Source organism: Beta vulgaris, chromosome 1 (assembly GCF_026745355.1).
Source record: "Beta vulgaris subsp. vulgaris cultivar EL10 chromosome 1, EL10.2, whole genome shotgun sequence".
In the NCBI taxonomy this organism is placed as follows: domain Eukaryota; kingdom Viridiplantae; phylum Streptophyta; class Magnoliopsida; order Caryophyllales; family Amaranthaceae; genus Beta; species Beta vulgaris.
The window spans coordinates 51,951,666-51,979,462 of record NC_079202.1 but is presented as its reverse complement, the minus strand read 5'-3'; the positions used below and the strand labels follow the sequence as shown (position 1 = coordinate 51,979,462).

The following is a 27,797-nucleotide window of genomic DNA, read 5'->3' as shown; positions in this document are numbered from 1 at the left end:
GACTAATAAGTATTGAAGATTATATACTAAATATTTCAAAACCAATATTATTCGAGTTATAAGTACACTAAGCTCTATTTAGGCTATGTTCAGTTCACCTTATTTTTGCTTATTTCAGATCTAATCAAATCAGATCAGAAAAAATAAGTTCAGATCAGATCAGTTCAGATTATGCTTATATTTAAAAATCATTATATCTTTCATTACATATAAGTAAAAATTATAATTAATTGAATATTAATAAAGTACTCATTGAGACGAATCAAACAAGACCCCACATGACTATATTTTTTCTTATATATCTGTAATCAGATCAATTCAGATCAGATCAGATCAGATCAGAAAAAATAAGTTCAGATCATATCAGATAAGTTCAGATCAGAAAATTTCAGGTGAACTAAACATAGCCTTACTCGGACATAAAATATGTTCAATGGAAAATGATTTTCCTTTCTAAGCTCTATTTAGTTGGACATAAAATATGTTCAATGGAAAATGATTTTACTTGAAAAACAATTTCGACGTCGAAAACACATTTGTAGTCATACTCTTCTTTTATTTAATTCCTTTGCACAAAATGTTGGAGAAAAAATGTAAAATAGACGGGAAAGAATGAATGGGGGACGGTGAATAATGTTTAGTAAAACATTCTCCATCATTAGAAAAACTAATTTTCACCATTTGATAAAAATGGGAAACCACTTTATTTGCGCCAAACCAAATGCTTGGGTTCTTTGAGCTAAAAATGAAATTTCAACTGTCATTCAACAAAATGAATAATAAATATTCATATCGAGGCTCCTATATTTTGCTTGGAAAATTCAATTCGTCAGATTACAAGACTCAAACCTCTCATTTATTACAAAATTGTACCATCACCTCCACAAGTATCCTGAGCTCTTAGAGCCGTGACTCCTTGCTCTCTTATGTCAAAACAACAGTAAACTCAGAAAATGCTAGTGGAAGTAAAATCACAGTTCAATGAACGATTAACTTCAAGCCAAACTAGACACAAAAAGAATCGAATTCTAAAGCAACATGGACTCTGGGTTTTCGATGTAGCCCTTAAATGCTTTTAGCCATTCTGCACCCATAGCACCTACATAAAACAAATGATATTAGACTCTATCTAAACTTCATGGCATATATTATTATGTTTACTATATGAAGTATATGTTACTCACCATCAATTACACGGTGATCACAGCTTAGTGTAGCGGACATGAAAGAACCAAACTTGTACAGCTCAGTGCCATCTCCAGGTATGACTCTCTTCTCAGCTGAACAAGTTCAAGGCAGAATATTAGTAGTCTATCACTTGAACAGCTCATTCGAAAACTAGCAAAAACAGCTCTAATGATATGTTTTATCACTCTAATAGTGTTTGGTAGAGGAAAAACAAAATTCTTGGAACAGCAGTTTCGCCAATAATTATGTGTGAATCTGTATTGATGCTTCATTACATAGTATCCTTTCTTTGGTTTGTCATGGTGGAAAGCAGTTTTCCCAAAACTGGATTTTTTTTTTTTGGAAAGGAAAACTGGAAAATTGTTCAAGGGATGCAAAACGAATTTCCTTTCTAAAGGAAGTGAAGCCACATTTTCCTTACCTTCTCTCTTTTTCCATCCATCCTCTCCCCCCTATGTTTTCAATTTCCTTTCTCTTTTAACTTTTTGTGTTATAAACCAGATAATAGAATACTAATTTAAACTTGTGTTTTCCCTTTGAATGTTTTCTGTCCATCCAAACAAAGCCTTGTATAAAAGTAGATTATTTACCAGCACCAACTGCAAGAATGGCTGCCTGAGGAGGATTAATGATAGCACAGAATTGTTTGATTCCAAAAGGCCCTCCAAGATTTGACACAGTAAAAGTTCCACCCTACACCAGAAATAACGAAGAGAAATTAGACAACACCCACAAAGCCACAACCATATTAATATATTTTACTTTGATTCTACCTCATAATCGTCTGGCTTCAGGCTGTTTTCCCTTGCTTTTTGGGCCAAATTTTTAACGTCTTCGGAAATTTTAGATAAACCTTTCTTGTCGGCATCCTGCAAATATTCTGCTATTAGCAATTGTCTCCGACAACGGTTTCTAAATTAGCAAAAAAAGTAGTTGTCACATACCCGTACAACTGGAACATATAAACCATTATCAGTTTGCACTGCAACATTGATGTTCACGTTATGATATCTGAACCCACACAAAAGTACGCTCAGTTCTAACCAATAGCCAAGATGAATAAACCAAACATATTAGAACACTACTCACTGGCGTATATAGTCATTGGTCCAAGAACTATTGCATGCTGGAATTTTCTTCAGTGCCAAAGCAGCAGCCTACACAAGAGATACATTTAAACACTACACCATATAATACCACCAGTCATTGTACACGAAGCATAATATGGCATGAAAGTAGACAACCACTGCATCAAGTACTGGAAATAAAAACAGGAAAAGTTCCAACTTACCAACACAAAAATCATATAAATGAAAAACAGGGTTTTTGTGACGCACAATTGGCCCAATGGTCTACTTTCTATTTGACGTATATCTTATGAGGCCTTTCAGTCTTGTCTATGATCAACAGAATTGCTGCCTCGATCAAGTTGTCAATTTTTCTTTTCCAGAGTCTCGTGAAGTAATGATAAGCAGGTTTCTATTACTGTACAAAAAGGTATCTAAAATTTCCACAAATCTGATTGGTAATGTTAGAATGTAGAAGAGGTTTAGGGACAGACAATGTGCTGAGTAATGTTCAATTCCCTTTTTTAATCCCTGAATTTGGCAACCTTTTTCTGATAACCCCTGAATATGGCAGCTATAGTACTCTTTTTTTTTTTAAGTTCTACCATTTGGTCTTTGCACACAGCTTTCAGCATTACTATCTTTAGTTACGTATAAATGAAATTATAAAGAGTTGATATTTTAAGAATATATATTGAGCTGAATCCAACAAGATCATGCACGTCTATGTTTTTCCTTACGTATAAAAATATTACAAGATGGTCCCAAGTAAAGTTTGTGAATAGTGTAAAGGGACAGAGGAAGTACGTTGGATTATAATTTGATTCCTTTCAACATCACATGAATCTAGGGAAAGCTGTGTCACGCAACAAATCAGACATTATAAAGTACAAGGGAGCATGTAAAGTAAGGCAACCAATATCTAAAACTACATTAATAACATAAGAAAAAGGATATTAGCACAAATAAGAATATAAGGTGCATATACCTTGATTACAAGATCATTTACAGATATCCTCTTCCCTCCAGAAGCCTCTTGTAAAGAATTCAGTTCGCTTCGCAATCTAAGGAGCATCAAGTGACACAATGAAGACAGTCACATAAGAAATTCCCACTATTAACATATAGCAGGTTACTCGATACTTACTCGATAAGTTTGTCCATACATGTATCTACTGTCAAATAGTAATGAGGAATGGTTTGCTTTGATGTCAATAAGCGCGCAGCTGTGACCTGTTAAGTTGACGAATAAAAGGTAAGCTAAAGCTACTGATAGAGTGAGCATAATAAATAGCTTTATCCAATGTAGTTTCACAATGCCGAAGCTCCAGAAATAGTTCAAGAATTAATCATATTCCAGAATAGAGTAAATTGTTTGTCAAGCAAAGAGGTCTACATAATACTTACCTTTCTTATTTGCGAATGAGGAATATCTGAGTAGTCAAGGCCAGCACCCTCGGAAACCTTGTGTGCAGGTGCAGGTGCTGGTGATTCCTTGCCTTGAGAAGCTATAGAGAAGGCAAAAGATATAACATGTGAGCCAAGTCTAACGTAAGGTACTTGCTTCTTTGTGTTGTACAATACTAAATAATGAAGAATAAAGGATACTTATGTAATGTTATTGTGATTCTAAAACTAGGTAATTCATATTGTATATGTCTTCTACATCATGTGTAACTGATATTGAACCACTCCCAAATGATTGCTAATCTAAGAAGATCCCAAATGTAATCTTCTTTCTCAGAGTAATGGTCTAAGGTGATGCACTTTAACAATTGAAAAAGCAAATGAGAAACCCTTTGGGTGAAAAAGGGAGCATTATATTAGGGAACATTATGAGCTATAATTATATTCCTATTGTAATTCATAATTGTCTTATAATACTACTCTTGCTATAAATTATTTTGCAATTAGATAATAATTTTAATTAGAAGAAAATTGAAATACATTACAATACATACAAAGCTTCTAAATTCCACTAGTATTTTTAAGCTTCAAATAAATAGATCACGTGCTAGAGTATCTTCAAGCTACTTGTATTGGTGCATAATTTGTACAAAGTAACTTTTTGATTTGTGTATCAAAAGTTGTAATCACTTAACTTGATCATCTCTAATGGTTTATTAAAAAATCAAATACCATTTATCTCCAATCTTGAGGCCTTGTATCTGTTTTTATATATAAAAATTCTGCTCGAAGTAATTAAAAAAGACCACAGGTAGTAAGTCACAGTGGAACCCAGGATTCAGAAAAAGCTTCATTTGTACTCCAGTTTCAAAAATCTTATCTAAGTAATTACACCTTAAAGAGGGAAAAGTATTGACCTTATTACATTCTTGAAAATTTTCAGCAGTGAATTGGGAAAAATAGGCCTCAGATAGTCAAATATGATAATTATAGTAGGAGAGTACTCGAAAAATATATGCACAAACAACCGTGAAGTTAGAGCATCTAAAAACCATATTGATAACAAAAATAGTGCACTGTACCCAAGTAATCTTCAATGTCAGCTTTCACAATGCGTCCATCAGGACCTGTTCCCTTTACACTTGACAAAGAAACCTTTTTTGCACAGAACCAAATCAAAGAACACAAGTCAGTCATAATGATAGCAATGAGCCGGCACAAAAACTACCTGCAGCAAAATTTTTAGAATGTAACCCACGTTGTGATCTTCAGCCAATTTCCTTGCAAGGGGACTAGCAAAGATGCGATCCTCTGATGGTGATTTCTGACTAGGCTTTGATTCATTTTTCTCCACGTGAACTGCAGGTGCCTGAGGTTTTTGTTTTTCGGAAGTTTCAGGTTCAGATGGTTTTGTGGTTTCGGGAACAGCAGTCCCTGATTTGGAAGGTGTGTAATCCTTGAAATTCTGAATATGTTCCTCCTCTTCAACGGTGATTGCAATCACCTAGCATAAATTCAGAATAACCCAAAGTAAGAAGAGAGATTAAACATCAATCTACATTGAAAAATAAAAATATAAAAAAGCACATTGCCATAGAGCCCATAGTGATAAATAGAGGAAGCAAAATCAATCCTTATTGTGGGCTTCAAGAATACTCCCTCCGGTTCCTAAAGATCCTCCCTCTGTCCGTTTCACTGCGTTTTCAAAAGATCCTCCCTCTTTTACTTTATTCCTTATTTGGTAATTTTTTTCCCTTTTTACTCTCATGTCTCTATCATATGGTCCACCATTACACTATTAATTCAATTTTACTATCTTTCTCTCTCCTACTTTAACCCCTTTTATTTGATTATTTTCCTTAACCCCTTTCTCTCTCCTACTTTACCCACCCCAAACCCCACACAAATTGATCCTCCTTGATATCTGTAGTAACAATAACACGGAAGATCTTTCATAACCGGAGGGAGTAGTAGAATATCAAATAGTAATTCAGTTAGCAGCATGTTCGCATTTGTCACAACGAACACAGAAGCAATACCAGCTTCTACCTTATAAGGAGAAAAAACAGAAGGCAAATATCTTTATGCTTGAGCATTGCAACTATTAACGTAAATGGGAATTAAAAATGCACTCAATCCCAAAGGCTCACTTGATATCACCCGAGATATAATTTTTGCTTTAAAGATAAAAGGTTGCATGTCATATGCTTGGGTGGCTAAAAAAATATCCTAAATTGGAATCTGTTCTTTGATAGCCTACCCCTAACTCAAGGTCTCACATTGGTCTTTCAAAGGCCTTTGTATAGTTGGAGAAAAGTAATAGGTTTTGAAGTCTGAGCGATACTTCACTTTTCTTCATTTTATGGAAACCATTCTCCATGGTAGTCCAAGGCCAAGAGTTTTTCCTTTTGTACATGGGTGACACCACCTTGATCTCTCTTTTAATAAATCAACTTTTATTTGTGAAACAATATTGCATGTTATATGTATACAATTGTTCCCCCTTAGTGTACACCTCCAAATGCCAGTATGAAAATGCCTATACAGTGCCCACCTATGAATTGACATATGCTCCCTCCGATCCATATTAAATGCAACATATGGAAATTTGCACACTTTATGACACGGCCATGCACAGAGAGATAGATAAATAGAGGGACCATGTGTTAGGAGAAAGACAAAGAGAGGGACCATGTGTTAGGAGAAAGACAAAGAGAGCGACCATGTGATTAGGAGAAAGACAAAGAGAGCGCAAGGTAATGTTGCAATTGATGTGAAACTTCTAGACAAGGAAAATGTTGCAATTAATATGGAACGAAGCAAGTAAGTGACAAGCCATCACGGACACCAAGCCCCCCCCCCCCAGCAACAATGCAAGTTTAGAATTCAAAAACAATCTCTCTTCCACTCTCAAGTCTCATTAAAGAACAAATGTTTTGAAATCAATCGAAATATATAAATACCCAAGGTTTTATCTCACTTCCCACTCCTACTACAGACGCACAAAAATGATGCTAGAACCTTAATCTGCATCTCTATCTAATTATATGGAGCCTATGGCTGCAACGAAACAAACTTATATCATATAAAATTATCGGAACTGTTTTCTCACCAAGGCCGTGTTCTTCAAACCAAAATCCCCAGAGCTACACCCCTCTTCCTTAGGCTTCTACATCTTTTTTTTACTTACCTATTGTCACACTATATCTGACCAAAAAAATCCTTCATAATGCTCTCCAGAAACAACCCTCCATATCAAAGGAACAGGAGTTCTAAAACTGGGATGGCAAATTAAGAAAAATGGAAGAAAATCCTAAGAAACATAGAAGGCAAGTTAGATTGCTCTTAAAGAAACACCCAGATTAGAAGACAATTGTACTTGATAAAATCTAACATAAACAGGATGTATGTAATTTGGATCCCGGCACACTAACTTTATTATATCAGTACTCTATCCCAGATTTGGATGAGGATATAGTAACAGAGGACCTATATCATCTGAGCACAAGATGTTACAGATAGCAAAATTAGATAAAGTTTACCAGCACCCTATCCAAAAAAACTAGATACTAATGTCCTTCCCATTGCAGAAACTGTTAATATCTTGAAACTAGATGACTTAGCAACGCAGGTAAAGCTACATTATACTTCCATAAGAATATGGCATCTCCTCAACTTCTAATAGCCCATATTTTTTATCAGAGAGACAGAGACTGTAAGTGCCAAAGAAAATGCATTAAAATGCTAAAAGCAAAATAACTTATGCCAGATGTTAAGCAAAAACATCCGATTAGAAAAGTTAGTGTCATTATCAGGACACTTCATGGGCTATCATCCTAGTGGAACATTCATGAACAGAATGTCATGACATTACAAAATCATAGAAATTAGAGCATCCCACTTTGTTATTCTTGAGATCCTATGCAAGATACTTCAGGTAAGTCACACATTTTCTTTCTATTGTTCAAGGATACTACAATATATATTTTGACCGGAGCTTCACATGGCATTGTTTAATTCAATGACCCTAGCTTCTCTAACTAATGAATCAATAGAAGTACACTACACATGAATATAAGTTTCAAGGAAAGGATTCATAGCTTTGTTTTGGTTCCTTTGGAGGGTTTCATACATGTACACGTAGATAGACATCAGTATAAAAAAAAACGCATGACAGCTATTGAATTCAAGCTAAAAGAGATATTTGGTATAGCTTAAAGTGGACAGCTCACTAGCTAATCTCACATATATTCTCTCCTGTTTTTATTAGTTTACCCACTTCTTTGAGCAAAGATTTTTAGGAGAAGCAGGAATGTGAGTCATAGAAGTGAAAAAATATTAATTTATTGTATATTGTATTGAAGTTAATGTTGTGGGCCAAGAGAATTAGAGTGAGAGAAACTTCATTGTAGAGATAATGATATAAAATTGGTAGGACCATTCCAAAAACAGGGAAAATAAAAGAAGTGGGTAAACTAATACTCCTAAATGACAACCCACAAAAGGAAATTGGGTAAACTAACAAAACCTGAAGGGAGCACAAAAAAACTTCCCATGTTACATTGGATTTTAATTACTTATAGCAAACAAGTTCTCATGTTACACTAGAAGTTAATTACTAAATGAAAGTAACATCCCATGATAAGAGCTAAGTCTTTAAGTTCTATGGAAGATAGGCAACAAAACAATGAAATATTTCCCTCCCCTTCCATGGAACTTAAGTCAAACTCAAACCAATAACATGATGATAAAATCAACCAGTTCAATACCTCGCCAACTTTAATTCCTTGGGATCCATCTCCTTTGACAATTTTGGCAAGATAACCGTCTTCCATGGATTCCATCTCAACTGTTGCTTTATCCTTTAAAGGTTGAAAACATAATCATAACTTCATAAGGATATGGGCGAGAGCAAGAAAAACAAGTCAATTAAAGAAGCAAACTACATACTGTTTCAACTTCACAAATAACATCACCAGGATGAACTTTATCTCCCTCTTTCTTCACCCATCTAGCAATATTCCCCTGAAATTTCATTTGCACTGTTATCCATCAGGACTAGTAAGTCCAGCATTGTAGGAGAGATGGAAAACACATAAACTGTGTACCTCTTCCATGGTAGGAGAAAGAGATGGCATGCCTATTTCTTGATGTGGAGGCAAGTCTGAAAATAACAAAGCAGTCGAAAGATCATAATTTGGTGATACAATATAAACAGATATACTATGAGCATGAGGTATTAACAAAAGCAGAACACAAGTTGACAAGTATTTAAAAGAGACGTGAACAAATACTAATACAACCATAGCAAAGAAAGAGAAGGGGTCAATGCTTCTTGCACGAGTGACTATAGCACAGTAACAGAAAAAACAATCTATTAGAGAGAGTTGTGCATTTCAATAATGGATGTACAGAAGACCTGCTTGAGAATAAGACAGCTTGATAAACGAACTGCTTAAGTCAGTACAACTAACAAATTATGGCTATAGCCCATAGGTCCTAAAAGAAGGCACTAGTTTTCCCACACCAAAAAAATAAAAAAATAAAAAGATAGCCAAACGACGCACAAATAGAGCCAAATCAATTAATAACAGTCTTGCATAGGCCAACTGCAGAAACCCACACATGCTCAATGGCCAGTAATTAAACAGCAGGTTCGCTACATGATTAATGGAACGGGTAAGCTAATTGCAGAAACCCACCCATGCTCAATGGCCATTATTTAAACAGCATGTTTGCTACATGATTAATGGAACTGGCAGAATGATATACACACTGTTAATAAGAGAATGGGAGCAGAAACAGGGAAAGAGAGATCTTTACCTGCAGTTGATGAAAAACTCCTTTGCGGGTGCAGCTGCAAGCTGGAGCTTCAAACAACCAAAAAATAGGGAAAAGTGAAATGAAAAACAGAAACTAAAGACCAAAGAGGATAACATTACCCAATATGAGAATGAGTCAATAATCAACATGCTTACGCACAACAGCTTGTTCTTACAAAAAAGAAAGTGTTCAACAGAAGTTTAGGGGATGGAGGCAGACCTGAAGTTTCCTTTGCATAAGACTCCATTAGATCCCGTTTTCAAAGTTATGCTCGTAATACTTCTTGTGGAGACTCCTGTTTTTGGTGCCTATACATCATGTTATACAACAATTAAAAAAAGTTTGGCTATTATAGCATATATAAATCCCCAAAAATCAAGCATTTAACATTAGACAAGTCAATAAAACGCAAAGCAGAATAGTCTACTGACCATAACAGCTTCAGGGTTTGAAACCCTTTGGAACTGCCTGGTATTGCCTTGGCTGGAACTCCATTTAGTTAGAGAACTACAAGCTGCACCCCCTTTAGAAGCATCTGGTTCAAACATAACTCATGTTGTAATCCAAATATTCAAGATTGAAATACAGGCTTAGCATTACAACAACATAAAGCCAGCTCAACATATGAATAATGAAAACAGAAAATGTCAAGGACTGTAAAGTTGTGGACAAGCATAAAATATGGACAAAATTGATATATAAATAGTATAGAATTGAAAAGGTTGCAATTATATAAAAACGGAGGAACTGAGGAAGTATCAGAGAAGCTTTGGCATGCCAAAACAACCCACGCACCATGCATTGGGAACTTTTTTAACAAGTAAACAGCACAATTTTCAGAAAAATAAAAAGAACCTTCATCATATTCACTCCTCTTTTTGTCCAAGTCTATTGTCACTTGTCAGTGATATAAGGTTTTCCAATGCTTAAACCGATTCAGGTTATTCAGGTAGTGAAAAATACAGATTTAGGTCTAAAAATACCACATTCAAATCCCATATTTAATATTAGGCTCTAGATTTCAAGGTTAAGTTGTTTCAGACACAAGGTAGCATCAGCATGTAAAGACATCAATTAGCATAATGACAATCTGTATGCAAATCTTAAGATATAACAGTCAAGCAACATTTCAAGAATCCATAACAAATGAAAAATCAATTTACTGAAAAAAAAAAAACAACAATATCTCCCAGAACCATGAACATTGAACACCTACAAAAAACACTAAGAGTATATAAAGTACCACAAGTTCTATAAAACTTGATTTAATCCATTCGTTCTCAGACAAACCATTCATTATAAGAAAGAAGAAATCAACTCAAAAATAAGACACACCGTCTACTCTTTTCAAAGACGGATGAACATCATGAGAGAACCGGCGAATCAGAGTGGCAGGCCCACGCCGCACCGACTTGGAAGCAATCTTGGACTGCCAGTAACATGAAAAAAAAAGGGAATAAGTATACAAGTGCTCAGTAGAGACAACATTATCATAACTAAACAGTGTTTCCCTACACATAAACAATTCGTCATGTAAGCCAGCTACAGTAAGCCAGCTACAACAAATATTACAACTCCCATGAAACTCTATAAATTCATTTTAAGTACCACCATTTATTTTCGTCTATCAAACCAGCATAATGGATTTCGAAATCAAAGATTATTTAACTTCACAGTGAGCTTACAATTACAATTACATTACGAAACTTCACATTCGAGGTATAATAAAGAGAACACACAAACACATATTATTCAAATTTTCTAATCATCAAACTTTCCGCATACAAATCCGATTAATAACAAACAAAACTCTACAATCCAGAAGCATAGATTATTTAACAATCGAACAGCGAGCGTTAAAATCAACAGTAGATTAAAAGTATTAACATCTCAAAAATGCTTTAATTCCTTGTATTTCGGAAACCTACTTTTTCAAAAAAAAAAATCACACAAAACGCTAAAAATCAATAGTAGATTAAAAAAAATCGCAATTTAGGTGTATTAAAACATCAATCAGAAATTAAAATACCGAAAATCGAACTAATGCGAACAATAATCCAAAATCAAATCAGAATTTTGCACAAATGGATACTGATTTAGAGATAAAAAGCGATCACAATTACCAGCATTGAGGAGAGAGAAAATTAGCTGAAGGATAGTTTGATGATTGCGAGAAAACGTCTCAGGCTGGGCTGTAAGAGAGAGGGAAGATCTCCGGCAAACAAAGAGTTAAATGTCAAAGATGAAATCAGGGTGACAAGAAAGTAGGGTTGTTACTTGTTAGATACTTAGATTGGAAATATGAAAATTATTCGGTCTAGGTACTTTTGCTCTAATGAAAGGTCATTTTAATCATGTACGAGTAATGTAATAAGTATTATCTTGTTGTATAGTCTAAATTAGTATACACGCACGTTAGTAAGATAAGAACCATATGCACGATAAATATAAAGGACTATATTATGAACATAAAGACCGATATCAATGAACATATATCAACAGAAATGTACATATTTTCATTTGGCTTGTTAGTCATGTACGTGTGTTCATTTGGCTTGTAAGTCACGTACGTGTGTTCATTTGACTTGTTAGTCACAGCCTTGTGTTCATTTGACGTGTTAGTCATGTTCATGTACATGTGCACCATACTCTACGTACAAGCGTGTGCACCATCTAAGCGGTTGGTTATACAGAGAGTTGATCTTATATATGTGATCCATGTGAAAGCAAAAATAAAGTTAGATTATTTTACTTTTGGTACCCTTTAATAATATGCATGTAAGAATACTTCCTCAAAAGTTTTCCTAAACAAAATTTCGACATAATTTATTTTTAGCAAACATCCAATAACCCAATAATATAATTTCAAAGTAACTAAACTAAGGGCGTGTTTGGCAACGATAGTTGTGGTCGTATTAGTTTTTAGTTGTTAGTAGTTGGTATGTAATTGGTAATTGCATTTTAGATGTCAAGATAGGTATAAACTATTGATATTCGGTAAAGAAGTTATCAAAGTAGTTGTTTATAATTAACTAGACAAAAACACAAATAAAACTCTAATATAACATTTATGCACCACTAAACACTACCCCCAAAAGTTACAAACTATAGCTTCTGACAAATATTAAAAACACTACAGGAGTGTTTGGCAATTAGAGTTTTGGAGCAAAAAGAGAGTGTTGGACCACTTTTAGAGTCTTGACTAGTCAAAAACTCTAAAAGGGGTGTTTGGTAAAATAGAATTTTAGAGAAAGTTTTGGAATAAAAACTCTCAAAATGAAAAAGCTCCTAATAGGAGCTTTTTCTTTAGAGGATTAGGTACAAATATGCTCAATGATTTTTTTTGCCTCTAATAATACTACTACACATTGCATTAAAATATCTATAAATGTCATTTTACTCAAACAAATAACAATAGGCTTTTAGCGATCAATTAATTGTTACCAAACACATTTATAAAAAAAAGTTGTCAAATCAACAGTCAAATCTGTTGAACAAAAAGTTAAAACTCTAACAGCTAAACTCTAAATTATATTTGTAAAACATGGCTTGCTTCTTTTTCACTAAAAGTTACTTATATTACTACCTAACCAAACATTTCTTATTTTTTTTTAATTAGTGTTTTAACTAAGTCAAAATCAAGAATGTTGGATGTTATTTTTAAAAAATTGAGAAAATTGAGTTTCTATAGTTTGTTAATGCGTAAGGGAGTTAGAGATAGTTTGTCGTGGAATTAGGGAGTTGGTGTATTCTTTTAGGGTATTTTTGCAACTTTACATGATCCCCAAAAGTTTATTTATATAGTAGAGATTTACACATTATTTAGAAGAATCAAATAATAGCTAGTGAAACAGTATTCATTTGTCTGTAAGCAAAGTCATTACGGACTGTTACTGATGAAAACTAAAATTTAACGTACTAGCTTTATGTGTTGACTTCCGATGTGAGATAATAGTATCTACTAGTAGGCTTATAAACACCTTACACTATAATTTCATTATTAATCAAAACCAGCTTAAATGTTAGTCGTCATCTTTCTCACTTTCCTTTCTTTGATTTGGACAAGTTCGTATATGGCTTAACACCTTATACAAGACACGTCATATTATTTATTATTACACAATTTATCTGATTTTGAAATTCTTCATGCGAGTAAAAGAGTGCATTAGAAAGTAGTATATCTTAAATCAATTATCTTTCAACCAACCAAAAAATTTAAAATTTTCTATTTAATTTCCTTCAATTTGTATATATCTTATGAAGCACAAAACAAATATATTTCTCAAACAATTAAAAAAAAAAAAAAAAAGTAAACATCTATCTTAGATTTCCGGCCAAAAACACTATTGTTCACATTTTGTGAAAAGGTTGCCTAATACATGGTACAATTTGATATATGAAAAATCTCGTGTCACTTTAAAAATACAAATGTAGCCAACGTCAAAAAAAAATACAACCAATAATGTATAAAAAAATCTTAAAATACATCTTTATATAACCTAGCCAATGAGTGGGGAAAATAATAATTAATGACCTTTTCTTCCTTGAATGATCAAAGACTCTAGGTTAACCACTTAACCCATTACAATTTCTTTAAATTTTCATGAAGTTTGGCAATCAACTAAGAAGTTTTAAACCCTACTCATGAACCTTTTGTCTGTGGACAATTGGACATCAACAGAGTAAGAAGTATCAATAATTAACCACAATGCAGAAAGTAGTAGTATTAGCATATTGCTACCCTTTGCAAAGCGTTAACATGTAGCCCTCCATCGATGTGTAGTGTCAACATGGTTCTATAAGTAACCTTTCTAGTCTCATCTCCCAACTTAAATTTGAAAAATCTAAGAAGCGTGATTGAAACAATCTTCATTTGCCTGTAAGCAAAGTCTTTTCCTAGACAAATTCGAGGACCCGCCTGTCAATTTAGATATGAAGTAGGAAATCAGAAACTTTTTACTTCCTCCGTTTTATTTTAAATGTGATAAAAGGGTATTTTTTGTGAGATATAAATATTCTTTTGTTGCATTTAAAACGAAACGGATGAAGTATATAATTTCACAAAAGAGACAAGTCTATATGATCTAAAATTTAATGAAAAGCCTAACTGAACATATTTACAAGAATGGAGGAAGTAAGATCACTCACATGAAATGCTACAAATTTGAAAGGTGATTCTGGTTGGAAAACACCATTTTGATCGAGCCATCTTTCAGGACGAAATTCCTCGGCATCATCTCCCCAAATGTAAGGCATCCTTCCCATTGCATAGGCTAAGTAGTATATGTCATCTCCCTTCTTGACTGTGTTACCATCTGGAAGTACATCATCTTCTAATGCTGACCTCCCATCCTACAATATATATCATCATTACACGTTTCTTTATTGACCCTATAATGGCCCTGTCTAATAATGACCCTATCCAATAAAGTCTTATTCAATAAAAGTCATGTAAATTTGACACTAACCCTTTAGCCATTGGACTACCTTATCCAATAACCAGGTCTATATCATATATGTGCGCAAGTGCAATGTCATCTATATATTATTAGGAGCAAAAAATAAAAGTAAACATTCTATATATTCCAATGTTGACACATGCAACATGTAAACAAAGTGCTTGCTTGGTTGACACGAAAGAGCATGGATAACATTTTTGGGAAGTAGAAAGCCTTAGCGTTGTTTGGTTGACATAAACACAGGTACCACTCTTAGGGAATTCTACTGAAGTAACTACCATTAGGTAAGTAAACTTCTCGTGAAAATTTCACTTCTATTAGACCAAAACAAAACCGAAGAATATACTTCAAAAGAAATAAAACTTGCTTGACAGTGTAATTAATAGTTGAAATGAAAAACCACAATTTACCACGGGAACTGCAGGATACAGTCTCAGAGTCTCTGTAAGACTAGCATGAAGGTAATGCATCTTGTCTAGAGTTTCATCGCTAATTTGATCCACAAAATTGTCAACATCAACTTCATCCCCAGTTTCTGCAATGAAATCTTTCACTTCTTGTAAGATTTTTTCCTGTATTAATGGGTTCTTGCACAACATATAGACAAACCATGAGATTGTATTTGCAGTACTATCTTTTCCAGCAATCATAAAGTTCAGAATAATGTCCCTCAGATATTGATCAGTCATTTGGTCAGGATCTTTTTTGCTTGCTTCTAGAAATCTAGATAGTATATCTTCCTTCACATTCTGCAACAACAACATTGATGCAACGATTAATTACTTCGCGTCTTTGTTACACTATCTATGATTACTTTGATGTAAATAATTTGCTGAAGTAGTGGTAGCTTACAGAATCATGCTGCTCATCTAGTTGTTTCCTCTTTGTGGTGATTACTGCGTTAACAAATGTATCGATGACTTTGATGTTCTTGTTTAGTGCAGCCTCAGAGCCAATATTAAGGGCTCTCTTAAGCTTCCATGTTGGATCAACATATCGCCAATAAACTAATGCATTTGCATCATCAAAAGCCTTCATAAATTCAACCCCTTCTTTGCTTGATCCCTCAAGACAGTTCAACTCAACCCCAAAACCAACTTTGAATATAGAGTCCAATGTACATTTCATTAGCAAATCCTGCATAATTTGATGGTTAAAAACTTTATAATGAACAACTTGGAGAAATCATATTCATTCCATCCTAACATAAATAACAGTCATAGTGACCAGTTTGAATTATAGTATCTTTAACCATGCAACAAGTACCAGAACTTGTTTGGCCTGTTATACTAGCGTTGTTTGCACTAGTGATATTACACATCTACCTCGATATAACAGGCACTAGTAACGATACAAATGTCCCTGTTGCTCAAACTAATGAGAATTCCACTGCCTATCGCCCTATCACTATAATAGCGAAGAGCGACTTTCTCTAGCTGCCTTAAGCATCAAAGTGGGTTTCCGGGGAGCTATCCTGAAGCAATTTTTACTGTTTTCGCGCTCTATGACAATCACAATTCTCCAAACACCCTTGTAATATCACCTTAAGTTTCTATACAAAAACACAGCTATATATTTTAAACAAGAGAAGGCCCAGAGCTGATCTACTGCTATTTCTCAACGTATATGTTTTACACAACCTGAACACAATAGATTGCAGAACATCATAAATCAACAATTGGCATGATTTTCATTCCTAGTAGCAATCTGATTAAAAAAAAGGAAATTAAATAAGTCAACGCAACACTTACATGGATGTCAAAAGTATCATTTGCCTTAGCAAACAGAGAAATATTCCTGACAAGTTTTGCTGCACTTCCCCGGAAAACAACACAGCTGAAATCTCTCAAAACCCGGGTTGAGAACTCAAAGCTTGAAAGCTTCCTCTGCTGCTTCCACCTATCTCCATCCACTGCAAAAATCCCTTCACCAAACAGATCTCTAAGTATATCTCTATTATATTTACCTTTTGCATACTTGTCAAATTTTGTTTTCAGAATGTGTTCTACATTTCTAACATCAGTTGTATAGAATTCACTCTGATCGGGTGCTAGAAGGCGATATGTAGAATGTTTTCGAGCAGTTTTAGTTTGGTGGTCGTATAATGTTGTGAAATAAAACAGTTGATGGAAGACTGTTCCATCAACTGGTGGATAGTTTGGCTTGTGAATTGATTTTCCTGAGTATATTTTGATGAGTAGAGCAAGAACAAGTATAAAGATCAAAGTAAGTGCAGTTGCTATGAAAGTTAAGATGGCTAAGAAAATGTCCATCCTTTTTTGTTATGAGTTGTGTTAAGGTTAACTAATCTTATATTGATTTGGGACAAAGATGAGATCAGATAGTATAATTAGTGGGAGTTGGTTGCTAAAAAACTGCAGCTCTGTAATATTATATGGCAGGGATTGTAGATGCTAATAAAGTATGGTTCTGGCCTTCTGGAAGATTGACTAGGAGGGTACAGAATCACTACCAAATCTATATAAATGATCACTTTTTAAACCTTTATTAAGTATATGATTAGTATTGACTAGTTAGAGGCCCCTAATTTTGCTTGGTTCTGAATCATAAAAGATATAACGGCCCAATACTGATCATGATTAGACTCGGCAAAAGTGACCTGACTCTATCTACAGTCGAAGTTGATCCAAGAGGAGCCAAATCGACTCGATTCGTTCTGATGTAAGAATGCTGCAAAGACCAATGCACCAATTGCGGTACACTAAAGTTGTAATTCAATAGTTATTCCAAATGCTCGCCAAATCTGAAAAAAAAAACCAACTAGAAATTGACTCAAACCACCAATCCTGACCTAAACATTGTATTTATATAACCAATAGTTGTTATTATGCAAGTGTTTATTTATACTGTTTAATACTACATACTTGTATTGATCCAAACATTAGTAACACATATTTGTAGTCATTAACCTGACTAAATTCGAATGACTTGATTTAAATCGATAATCTTAGAATAGAAAATGCATCCAAGAAGAATCAGAGTTTTTCTTCACATAAACTATAAAATAGATTATCAATATACAAAGATAGCAGCCTAGCAGGTGTAATATATGACTATATGTATATTAACAGCTGCATTGTTCTTTCTCTATCTTGCCAAAAAGTAGCAAATGAATTTCTGGTATGAAAAAGTGAAACCTGTGGGTGACTTGAGACGGAAGAAATCAGATACTTTCTTTGAAATGTAGCCATAAGTGCTCGTTTGGTTGACAGGAATTTATGTAGGCAACGAAAATTTTCATGATTTTCTCATTTGTGAAATTGTTTGGTTGACAGAAAGTTGAGAAAATGAAGTGCAATGGAAATTCATTAGGAAATTGAAATTCCCACAATATGTGGGAATTTAATTACCCACCCCCTCGTTGGTCAATCAAATTTCATGAAAATTGCAAATTCCTCGATGTCAACCAAATAAATTTAGGCCATTTCCTAAAAATTACATAAGGAAAGTAATTTCATGAAAAATGAAACTTCTTACAGGAATTAAATTCCCATTTATACCAAACGAGCACTAAATCACCACAATAATTGGCACTATTGCGAGTGCTTTTTCCCAAATTTGACTTGTATAACATATATTGCCACTTTTGCTAATTTCTCTGAGTTGATCATAAAAGAGGAGATTAATAAGTCAGATAGGGAACTCTAAGATTTCATTAAACAAACAGCCCCAAACCTTCATTGCTACAAAGCAGAAGGGAAAAGTTCAGCTGTTAAAAGACAATACACAAATTGTAACTGAATTCAATACCAAATGACAAATGCAATTACATTTTCCCGACTTCATTACAAATAACATTAGCACCTAACTGTGTCCTCTACAAATTTCATCCTCTCTGAAAGAGCACTACACCTACTCAACATAATCAACAACTTAACTTACCCTATTTCTCACAACTGTGCATCACTCGTCGGGATCCAACTCGCTGGCTGTTGGCTCTCGATGGTAGTAGGCACGTACAATGGTGCAGTTTCAGTCATTGCTGGTGCAGCTATGCTAAATGGCACAACAGGCGGGGCCATAGTTGGAAGTACAGTCATAGTTGCTGGTGGTGGGGGAGCAATTGTACTCTCTGGTGCAGGCATGGATGTACCAGGTTGGATATGGACAGTCGCATCCACCGACATGGCTGTCGTTGGTGGTTGGATGGGAGTTGGAGACGCACTGAAATTCATAGTCGAAATATCTTCTAGTCGTTGTAATGCTAACAATGCATCAGGTGCATTCTCATTAGCTATGCAAGGCCTGAGTACACCTACAGCATCTCCGATTATTGCTTGCTGCAAGCAATTTATAGACAATGTTAAAATACGGGTAAATAAATATGAGTATAGTACTCCCTCCTTTACCGAATGTTTTTCCTACTTTGACTTGTTTTACTCTCTCAAAAAGATTCTAAATAGGAGTAGTGTAGTTACTAAATAATATACTTGTTAATTATCAATTTCAAATGTATCACCTGTATATTAAGCATTAATTTACCAAAACGTAATTTTCAATGCAATAATATATTAACTAATTACTTCTTATTAAGACACTGGTTCTAATTTCACTATTATTACTTGATGTTTTTAAGAGGGAATTTTAGGAGAGAAAACCAGCCATAGTGACTTTTGAATACAACAAACTTCTGAAAATAGACTTACCATGTTTTGAACCTTCCTCATTAACTCTTCATTAGCCAACACTTGCTCAGACGTTTGGTTCCCCGCAATTGAAGCGTTCTACAACAGTGGAAATTGCAAGCATGAGAAGTTTTATGGAGCATGAAGATACAAAAATGATTCTATGTTCAGAAGGTCTTTGTGATTAACAGGCATTAACCAAGGAAATACTCTTTATTACAATACAACATGTTCTGTTTGCGAGAAAATAGGAAAAAGATTTGACAGTAAGCCAGCAAGTTACAAGAGCAGACAAATGCAGCTCCAATACAAAAGAACAAAGTCTACCTGCTACCTTAATTTTCTTTTTACACTTTACTCGACAAAGGCCCACCACAAACCCCTCTCCTAATTCATGCTCCCGAAAGAGATAAGAAGGCCATTGAGGAATGAAGGGAGTAATAATTATGATTAAATTGGGTTGAACGGGTTATATGGGTAATCCGCAGAATACATAGGTTGGGTTAGGATTAATTTTTCAACCCGTTTATCACATGGGTTACATCTGGTTGAGGGACTTTCAAGCCATTTATGATCGACCATAACACAATCGGAACCTGTTTGACAATCCCATACATAAATTTGAAAGTCAAAATCTTACACTGAATACGCAAAGCAAAAAGGAAACGATCAATTAAAAAGTTACAAAATAAGAATCACGAATCAAAGTGCTATTTAGCCCCAAGCAGCAAATATAATTCCTGCCATACCCTGTTCAGAATCATAAACTAAAAAGTTAGAATGAATCTGTCCATCTAAAATTCATGACCTCCCATATCTGCTAGTCCATCAAAATTAAGGTCACTATTACCTTCTCTATCTTCCTATGACTTTGGTGATCCATCTCAATTATTTCCAGACAAACAACCATATTTTTGTCCGCAACCTCCATCAATCCCCTCAAACAACTACAATTATGTTGCAACATTCAACAGCTCTTAATACAACCATCAGAGAAGGATAAATCAGAAACTTAAGGGAAAAGAGAAAGTTGTTTTCCCAACAGAAATTGAGGTTAAGGGAGGGGAATGACAGTATCTCCACTAGTTCACTTATCATTTAAACCCGTACGTTTAGTGAAATACAATGGCCTTATATTCTTCTCACCCTTGCTCACCATAAGTATCCTTCCCATTATGAGCATATATATATATATATATATATATATATATATATAAGGGAAAGATCACATGAGAATGCTCCTTACATAAGAAATGAGAATGAATCTCAACCACACAATTGGATTACAGTTACAACACTTGTTAATTAGAGTTATACCCCCCTAAAAAATTTTGAGCCCAAATAAATTTTTTTTTTTATTTTTTTTCTAATATCCTGGAGTTACATCACTTATTCATAATAGTTATAAAGCGTAAAATTCATTCTCATTTCTCATGTAAGTGTGCACTCTCATAGGAACTCATATATATATAGGGGAGGATATGTGATTACATTTCTTGAGAAGAGCACATTTTGAAATTCAAAAAGTGAACCTTTAGTTCAATAGCATTGCACCTAAAAAAAGTACCTTCAATACAAAATTATGTACACAAAAAAATGAAGCATGAAAGAACCTTCGGTTTTTAAAAGATGAACCTGAAAATTAACCTGTGCTAACAGAAAATGAACTTGGATTTCATACAGATAGACTTAAGTTCAAAAAGATATCAGCCTTCAGTGTGTGTGTGCGCCCTAGTGTGTGTGTGTATCAACCAGCTTTTCGCTCATTTTACAAAAAAAAAAATCCCTACAATCTGGCTCTCATGTAATCCTGGGAAGTGTCATCATCAAATCTGTAGACAAGACCTATATTTAGTCCTACCTATTACAGAAAGCCAATCAGCAACCTTAGATACAGCTAATTCTGCCATAATTGGTAGAATTGTCTTAATACTTGCAGCAGCTACTAAGTGAAAACTCTTAAGCAACTACATCTCTACATTATGATCCCTGTAAAGTAAGGCTCTAACAAACCTCAAAAAAAAAAAAAAAGAACTAGTCATATGGGGATACTAATGAGCCTTGGTGGCTCGTGAACTACTGGAGCGGCCAGAAAATTTCAAGAGCCAAACACAGCATCGCAAAGGGTGAATATAACTTGAAATTCATATTGATATATTTTTGAGAACCTCAATAGCAAAAACTTAATTATGAAAATGCCATAACAGCCAGGTTGACCGACGAACGGGTCCGGCTTGGTAGGGCCCTTCATAAAAAACAAAAATAGAAAAAGTAGAATAATAGGTAAGTGAAGCTTGGAAATCTAATAAAAATAGAAAATTAAAAAAGTAGAATATTAGGTAAGTGAAGCTAGGAAATCTAAAGCTCAGGACTAAGCTTGAACTTGAATACAAGTGTACAAGCCGAGTTGAACAACCTCGATTGACACCACCGCACCATATTCCTTCACCTCTGGACTATTTGCACTTCTCATGCATAGATATATGTCTCATCAACCAAAAAACCCACCTCCGGAGAGGTCATGCTTTCAAATTAATCATATAAATGTGGATCAGACAATAAGGCGTGAAACAAATAAATGTTTCACTCTCAGTACACTCACCTCAAAAAGGAACCTACAAACATCTTGGAAGGCGCTTCATACAGCTTGCCCGTGTTAAGACTTAAGAGGGTTTTTTGGAAGCACTCACTGAGAGCTTGGAAGCTTCTCTCCAGCAAATTGAATGACTATAAATTCACAACATTCTAGAATACTAAGAAAATGGCATGTCTCTCAACCTACCCAGACTTAGCAAAATCCTGAAAACAGCCTACATCACCCATCGCAAAACAGGACTTCCCTCATGCTTTCACTTATATGTCTTCCAAACATCCTAGCATCAAACTAAGAACATCTAAACTATTATACCATCTACCTTCTTTTTTTTCTTTCATTCTATTTCTTTTGCATTTGGCAAGGGAGGTAGGTGGTAACACCGTAACATAAGTAAGCTTATATCTACAACAGCTATGACATCCAATCATTCCCAAGTCTACCCATGAAACATTTACCCTAATTAGTTAATATACTGAATACCATATTGACAAAAGAAAAAAGAATCACCAAACTCAAATCATAAATTTACCATTAAGGCACTAATCGAGAAAATTATACTAATAACAATAGAAGGAAAAAAAACAAAAGACATAATATAAGTTAGTAATATGCCATCAAACTATGAGCAAACCCATCCAATATACTACAAGGAGGAAGGTAACTCAATCGAGCGGATCACCAAATGACAACAATACAACAAAAATTAGTAAACCTTATATAGCAAGGCCTCCAGGTCTATAAATAATAGAGTCAAAACATAAGACAAAAAGAAAGTCACGAAAACTTCAGATATAGTCATAAGCATTTTGTGAAATTGTTTATGAACAAACTTCTAGCATTTAAGCATGGATGTAAGGATATTCAAGTGGTCGTTAGCCAAAGCTTCAAGATGAACTACACCATTTGGCAGCCTCTATTTCTAAAGGGGGTGGGGGTTCTTAAGGAACACAAACCAAAATAATTTCCTTAGTAACTTATTTCTTTAAGTAGGCCATCCTTAAGAAATTGTATTCAGTAGACTTGTATGCTTCTTTTTCTTTCAGAATTCTTCTCTTATATTATCATTCAAACATGATGCTTGTTAGCATTAAGCAACAATCTCCAATGAGCATGACTGACTCAGTCCAACAAATGCACCATAACACTTGATTACTTGAAAACGTAAACTAACATCAACATGTATGCCACGAGATCCTCATAATTTAAGATATCAGATTTTTACATATTAATTTATATACCTTTATATGATATGCCAATATATGTTAACTTCCATGATTTGACTAGCAAACCAATTATTTTCCTAAAATCACAACAAATGCTCAACAAAATAGAATGGAGGAATAAAATAAAAACAATAGTTAATATATAGTTTAAATCAATACAATATTATTTAGAAATAACAAAGAATCCCTATTCCAACTTAGAGTGAAACATGGTAAAATTTAATCAGCCACTCCAAATATGACAGCAAATCCCCTAGAAAAGAAAAACATTTCGAACTACAAATCCATACAACTAAAAGCATTTTATGCCACTTTTAACAACAACAATAACAATAACAACAATCCCCTCAAAAAAAAAAAACAATAACAACAAGAATGTGAGAGTCTTAACCCCAATAAATTAGGGTCGGTTACAAAAGTCAAGATAACCCAACATAAGAAGTTCACATACACAATAAGTTCAAATAATGGTAAGCTTTCAAACTATAAAAAAATATCATATATATATATATATATATGTTAAACAACTAGAAAGGTAAATAACAAACACATTAACTCAATTCATATCAAATTCTTGCATTTCCATTTAGAAAAGAAATCAAAAAAAAAGAAACTTAACCGATAGAAATAAGTAATAAAAGCAAAACAATTGTCAAATCACAGTAGCCAATTCAAAATCTTAACAAGATTAGTTTGTATAACATAATTTGTAAGAAGATTATCGAAGATTTTCCTTTAAAAGAAGATTAGCTTTTTTGTAATAGAATGTTTAATTTTCCAAAATGTTTCACAGAAGATTTAGGTGGGAAATTTTTTAACAAGAGAATAACACATTCCCTTTGGTGTTTGTTTTGGTATAATGTACCCACTTTATTTTTGGGTTTATTTCTTTTTAATTTACACACTGTTGCTTTTTTTAATTCTTGGTAACATGTCTCATCTACTTTTCCCACCCATGTCATTCACTTTTTAATATTTAAAGCCACTTTTTACTTCTCTCACTCACTTTTCGGTTTCTCTCTCCACCTTAATAGTTTTTTTCTCATACTTTCGAGATTCTTCATTGATTCTCCCCAAAGTGAAGTGAGTGATCAGAAAAAACAAAGGGAGTAGATGAAATTTTTTAAACTAACAACTCCAAATATGACAACAAATCCCACAAAAAAGGAAAACGCTCAACGAATTACATTTAATATCCACATCACTAAAAGCATGTATGCGCTTTGTTTAATAGATAAATTAAACATTTTGTATTATTAGTTTATTACTACCATTATTGATACAAAATGACTTGATAAATTGAGAACAACCTATGATTTTAACAATAAACATTAATTTCCTAATACCTTAACACCTAAATTGGTAAACACCCATTGAACAAGTATAGTTGACAAAAAACAAGAGAATAGTATGGAATTTCAAGATTTTTCTTCACTGTATAAGAAGTTCACATAACACATCAACCCCAAACATAATGGCAAGCTTTCAAACACTAACAGATATACCAAAGATAAGATTAATTAAACAACAACAAATTATCAGCACATTAATTCAATACCTAAATTTATATAAAAGAAAACCATAGAATTTAAAATTTATTAACATATGCAAATTATGTCTTCATAACTGTAGCAAAAAATGGGCAACAAAATCCACATCAACTGATAACAATATAACATTAGTCCAACAATAAAAATATCTTCAAAACAAATCTTCTTTCTCCTCAATGCCTGGTAAATTCCAATTCTGCCCCTCCAATAACCATGTTAAACACTCAATTCAAATCACAAGTTGACAAATATTTGTTCTTCTTTAAAGGTGCCAAAATTCAAATTCAAACTAAAACTCAAAAACTTAAAGAGGGAAAGTAAGTAAGCAAGTAGAATGAACAATGTACCTTCTTTGGCCTACCACGAGGCTTGCCAGCATACTTCCTCACCAATTTGGGTTGGCCTCCACTGGGGACACTCCCCTTAGGCGGCCTACCACGCCGTTTTCCAGCAGGAGCAATTCCCCCTTGCCTCGGCGGCCGTCCCCTCGGCTTCTTCCCAATCGTACTCACAGCAGGAGCCAACACATTCCTCTTTGGCCTACCCCTCGGCTTCGGCCCCGCTACAGCCGCACCGGAACTCCCACCAACGCCATTATTAACCTTTGGAGGTCGCCCTGGCCTCCTCTTCACCACTCCACCTACAGTCCCATTCACAGGTACAACCACCACAGTTTGTTCACTGGGCTGAAATTGGGCCTGTGTCTGGGCCTGTGTCTGGGCCTGGGCCACTTGTTTCCTAGGAGGCCGACCAGGCCGTTTCTTAACAGGCTGTTGTCCATTGTTAACACCAAGATCAGCATGATATACAGACTGGACAACAGGCTGTGAAATGGGCTGAACAAATGGAACTTCAGCAACAACAGGCTGTTGTTGTTGCTGTCTTGCAGGCCTACCTCTAGGCCTTTTACCAGGCCCATTACCAACAACAGCAGGAGAAGAAGCAGCAGTGGTAGTAATGGGCTGGGCTAAAGGTTTGGGCTTTGCAGGTCTACCAGGCCTTTTTTTAGGAGTAGGGTTAACAAAATCAACAGAAGGTTGAAGTGAAGAAGAAGATGGAGGTATAGATCTAACAGGTACAGGAGCTACAGGTGGTGGTTGAGAAGAAGTAGCAGCAGCAACAACAGGTAATTGATAAGAATTCCTAATCATAACGAGTTGACCCGACTTCTTCAACCGCTTCAAATTGATAGTCAACAACTCCGAGTGATCTGGTGGAAGATTAGTATAAACTCGTTCTATATACTTTGCTATTGCTCTCTTACTTGATCCCCCTGCTTTCCCTTGTGAACTGTCCCACAATATAGCTGCCGTTATCATCTGCAAAAAAAAAAAAAAAATTAAAAAAAAATGTAAAAAAAAAATTAAAAAAAAATTAACCCATTTATTAAAATTGAAAACCCAAAAAAACCCATATTTTTTTTTTGAAAAATAAATTCGGGATCTAGAGGAAGAAATGAACCTCAGTGTAGGTGGGGTGAGAAGGTGGGTGAGATGGGGTGGGGTTAGCGGCGGAGATGTGGTGGGCATCGGTGGCGGAAGGTGGAAATTGTGGTGGTGGAACACCAGTAGCTTGGTGGAGTTGCTGCTCCATGGAAGAGGAGGAGAGAGAAAGAGAGAGATTTTCGGGGACCGAAAATTGGGGTTTTGTATTTTGTTGAATTATTTGTTGAAAAGAAATTAAATTAATTTGTAGTGAAAGGTAGATAGGACTTAGGAGGAGATAAAATTGAGGTTTTGGTGAGGAGATGAGGGGGAAGAAGTAAAAATAAAGTAGGGAGGAGTGGGGAGTGGTGACAGTATATGAAAAGGAAATTTAATACTACTTGTTTTATATTTATTGTGTAAGGGTTATTTGTTTGAAGTATGTATTTATGTAAATCTATGTTGAATTTAAATGTTATATTTTGGTGTTTGGATCTGTAATTTTAATTTCGATCGGACCGTTAGGATTGCTTTTGTAGTGATAGGTACTAGATAGGTGACATGGCAAGAAATTTCTTCCTCTTGCCCCTTTTTTGCTTAGCTATTTGTGGCTTTGTTTTTGTTTGAAATTGAAATATCTTCAAGTTTGAAATTGTAATTTTTTATAAAAAGAAAATCATTGTAATATGTTTTTTTTTATGTTGGTCAATGTAATAATTTTGTTTTCAAAAAGATTTACTCGGTTTACTTTGGGAGAAAATTAAGAAAATTTGTTAAAATATTGAGGAAGAGTGTTTACAAGCATGAGATAGAGTGTCTAAAAATTAGGGGAGAAATTTAAAAATAATAAAAAGTCACGGTGTTGTGAAATAGAGAAATATGACGTGTCTTTTTATAACAGTTTAGTAACATTATGAACAACATTTATTTGTAACTGTTACAAAAGAGATTTTTTTTCGAGTAAAACAAAATCTTCTTATCGTAAGAAATATGATTATTTGATGTACCTTTATGGTGTGTTCAACTAAATTTGACATATCTAGACTTATTGAAACTTGTCTATACTTATTTTTACTTATTCAAATTCATCCGGACTTACGTGTGGCTATTTTTTTTAAGGATACCTTATCTGGTTTCTGAAATCCATTTTGGATCTGACTAATCCGGATTCGAGTCGGGTCATGCCCCAATTGGGGAAAAGCTCTCCCAACACACATTGTTGCGTTTCCAGGGCTCGAACTCGAGACCTTATGTTAAGCTAGAACAACTCCCTTACCAGTTGATCTAAGCATGTGTTGGTTCGTGTGGCTATTGGAATATATAAAAGTTCTACTTAGGATGGGCATGGACCCAACTAACAAGACCCGATTCAGATCAAGTTGCTCGACCCATTTTTAAGGGCATGGATCTAGAA

General features: G+C 34.5%; 3 protein-coding genes across 5 annotated transcripts; all 3 read right to left on the bottom strand.

The window, feature by feature from the left end:
- Nucleotides 1-763: 763 nt before the first annotated feature.
- Nucleotides 764-11,817, bottom strand: LOC104905451 (dihydrolipoyllysine-residue acetyltransferase component 2 of pyruvate dehydrogenase complex, mitochondrial). 2 transcript variants are annotated; one of them, XM_010694002.4, is made up of 19 exons: nt 11,609-11,817; nt 10,821-10,914; nt 9,917-10,020; nt 9,705-9,793; nt 9,486-9,532; nt 8,771-8,826; nt 8,613-8,687; nt 8,432-8,524; nt 4,921-5,166; nt 4,745-4,817; nt 3,663-3,763; nt 3,403-3,488; nt 3,244-3,319; nt 2,278-2,345; nt 2,133-2,199; nt 1,962-2,057; nt 1,779-1,881; nt 1,185-1,280; nt 764-1,099 (listed from the first exon to the last, which is right to left on the bottom strand). In XM_010694002.4, the coding sequence occupies exons 1-19, from the start codon at nt 11,612-11,614 to the stop codon at nt 1,029-1,031; spliced, it is 1,647 nt and encodes a 548-aa protein (XP_010692304.1). In that variant the 5' UTR covers nt 11,615-11,817; the 3' UTR covers nt 764-1,028. The 2 variants fall into 2 exon arrangements, with proteins under 2 accessions (XP_010692304.1, XP_010692305.1); XM_010694003.4 differs by having other exon boundaries at nt 9,486-9,526.
- Nucleotides 11,818-14,001: 2,184 nt separating this feature from the next.
- Nucleotides 14,002-17,714, bottom strand: LOC104905452 (cytochrome P450 704C1). Of its 2 annotated transcripts, none has more exons than XM_010694004.4 (5): nt 16,696-17,713; nt 15,797-16,081; nt 15,355-15,693; nt 14,634-14,837; nt 14,002-14,403 (listed from the first exon to the last, which is right to left on the bottom strand). In XM_010694004.4, the coding sequence occupies exons 1-5, from the start codon at nt 17,215-17,217 to the stop codon at nt 14,212-14,214; spliced, it is 1,542 nt and encodes a 513-aa protein (XP_010692306.1). In that variant the 5' UTR covers nt 17,218-17,713; the 3' UTR covers nt 14,002-14,211. The 2 variants fall into 2 exon arrangements, with proteins under 2 accessions (XP_010692306.1, XP_019107742.1); XM_019252197.3 differs by having other exon boundaries at nt 14,219-14,381; nt 16,696-17,714.
- Nucleotides 17,715-18,595: 881 nt separating this feature from the next.
- LOC104905454 (SH3 domain-containing protein C23A1.17) lies at nt 18,596-26,789 on the bottom strand. Its single transcript, XM_010694005.4, has 4 exons — nt 26,421-26,789; nt 25,307-26,278; nt 19,612-19,689; nt 18,596-19,245 (listed from the first exon to the last, which is right to left on the bottom strand). The coding sequence occupies exons 1-4, from the start codon at nt 26,550-26,552 to the stop codon at nt 18,856-18,858; spliced, it is 1,572 nt and encodes a 523-aa protein (XP_010692307.1). The 5' UTR covers nt 26,553-26,789; the 3' UTR covers nt 18,596-18,855.
- Nucleotides 26,790-27,797: the final 1,008 nt, after the last annotated feature.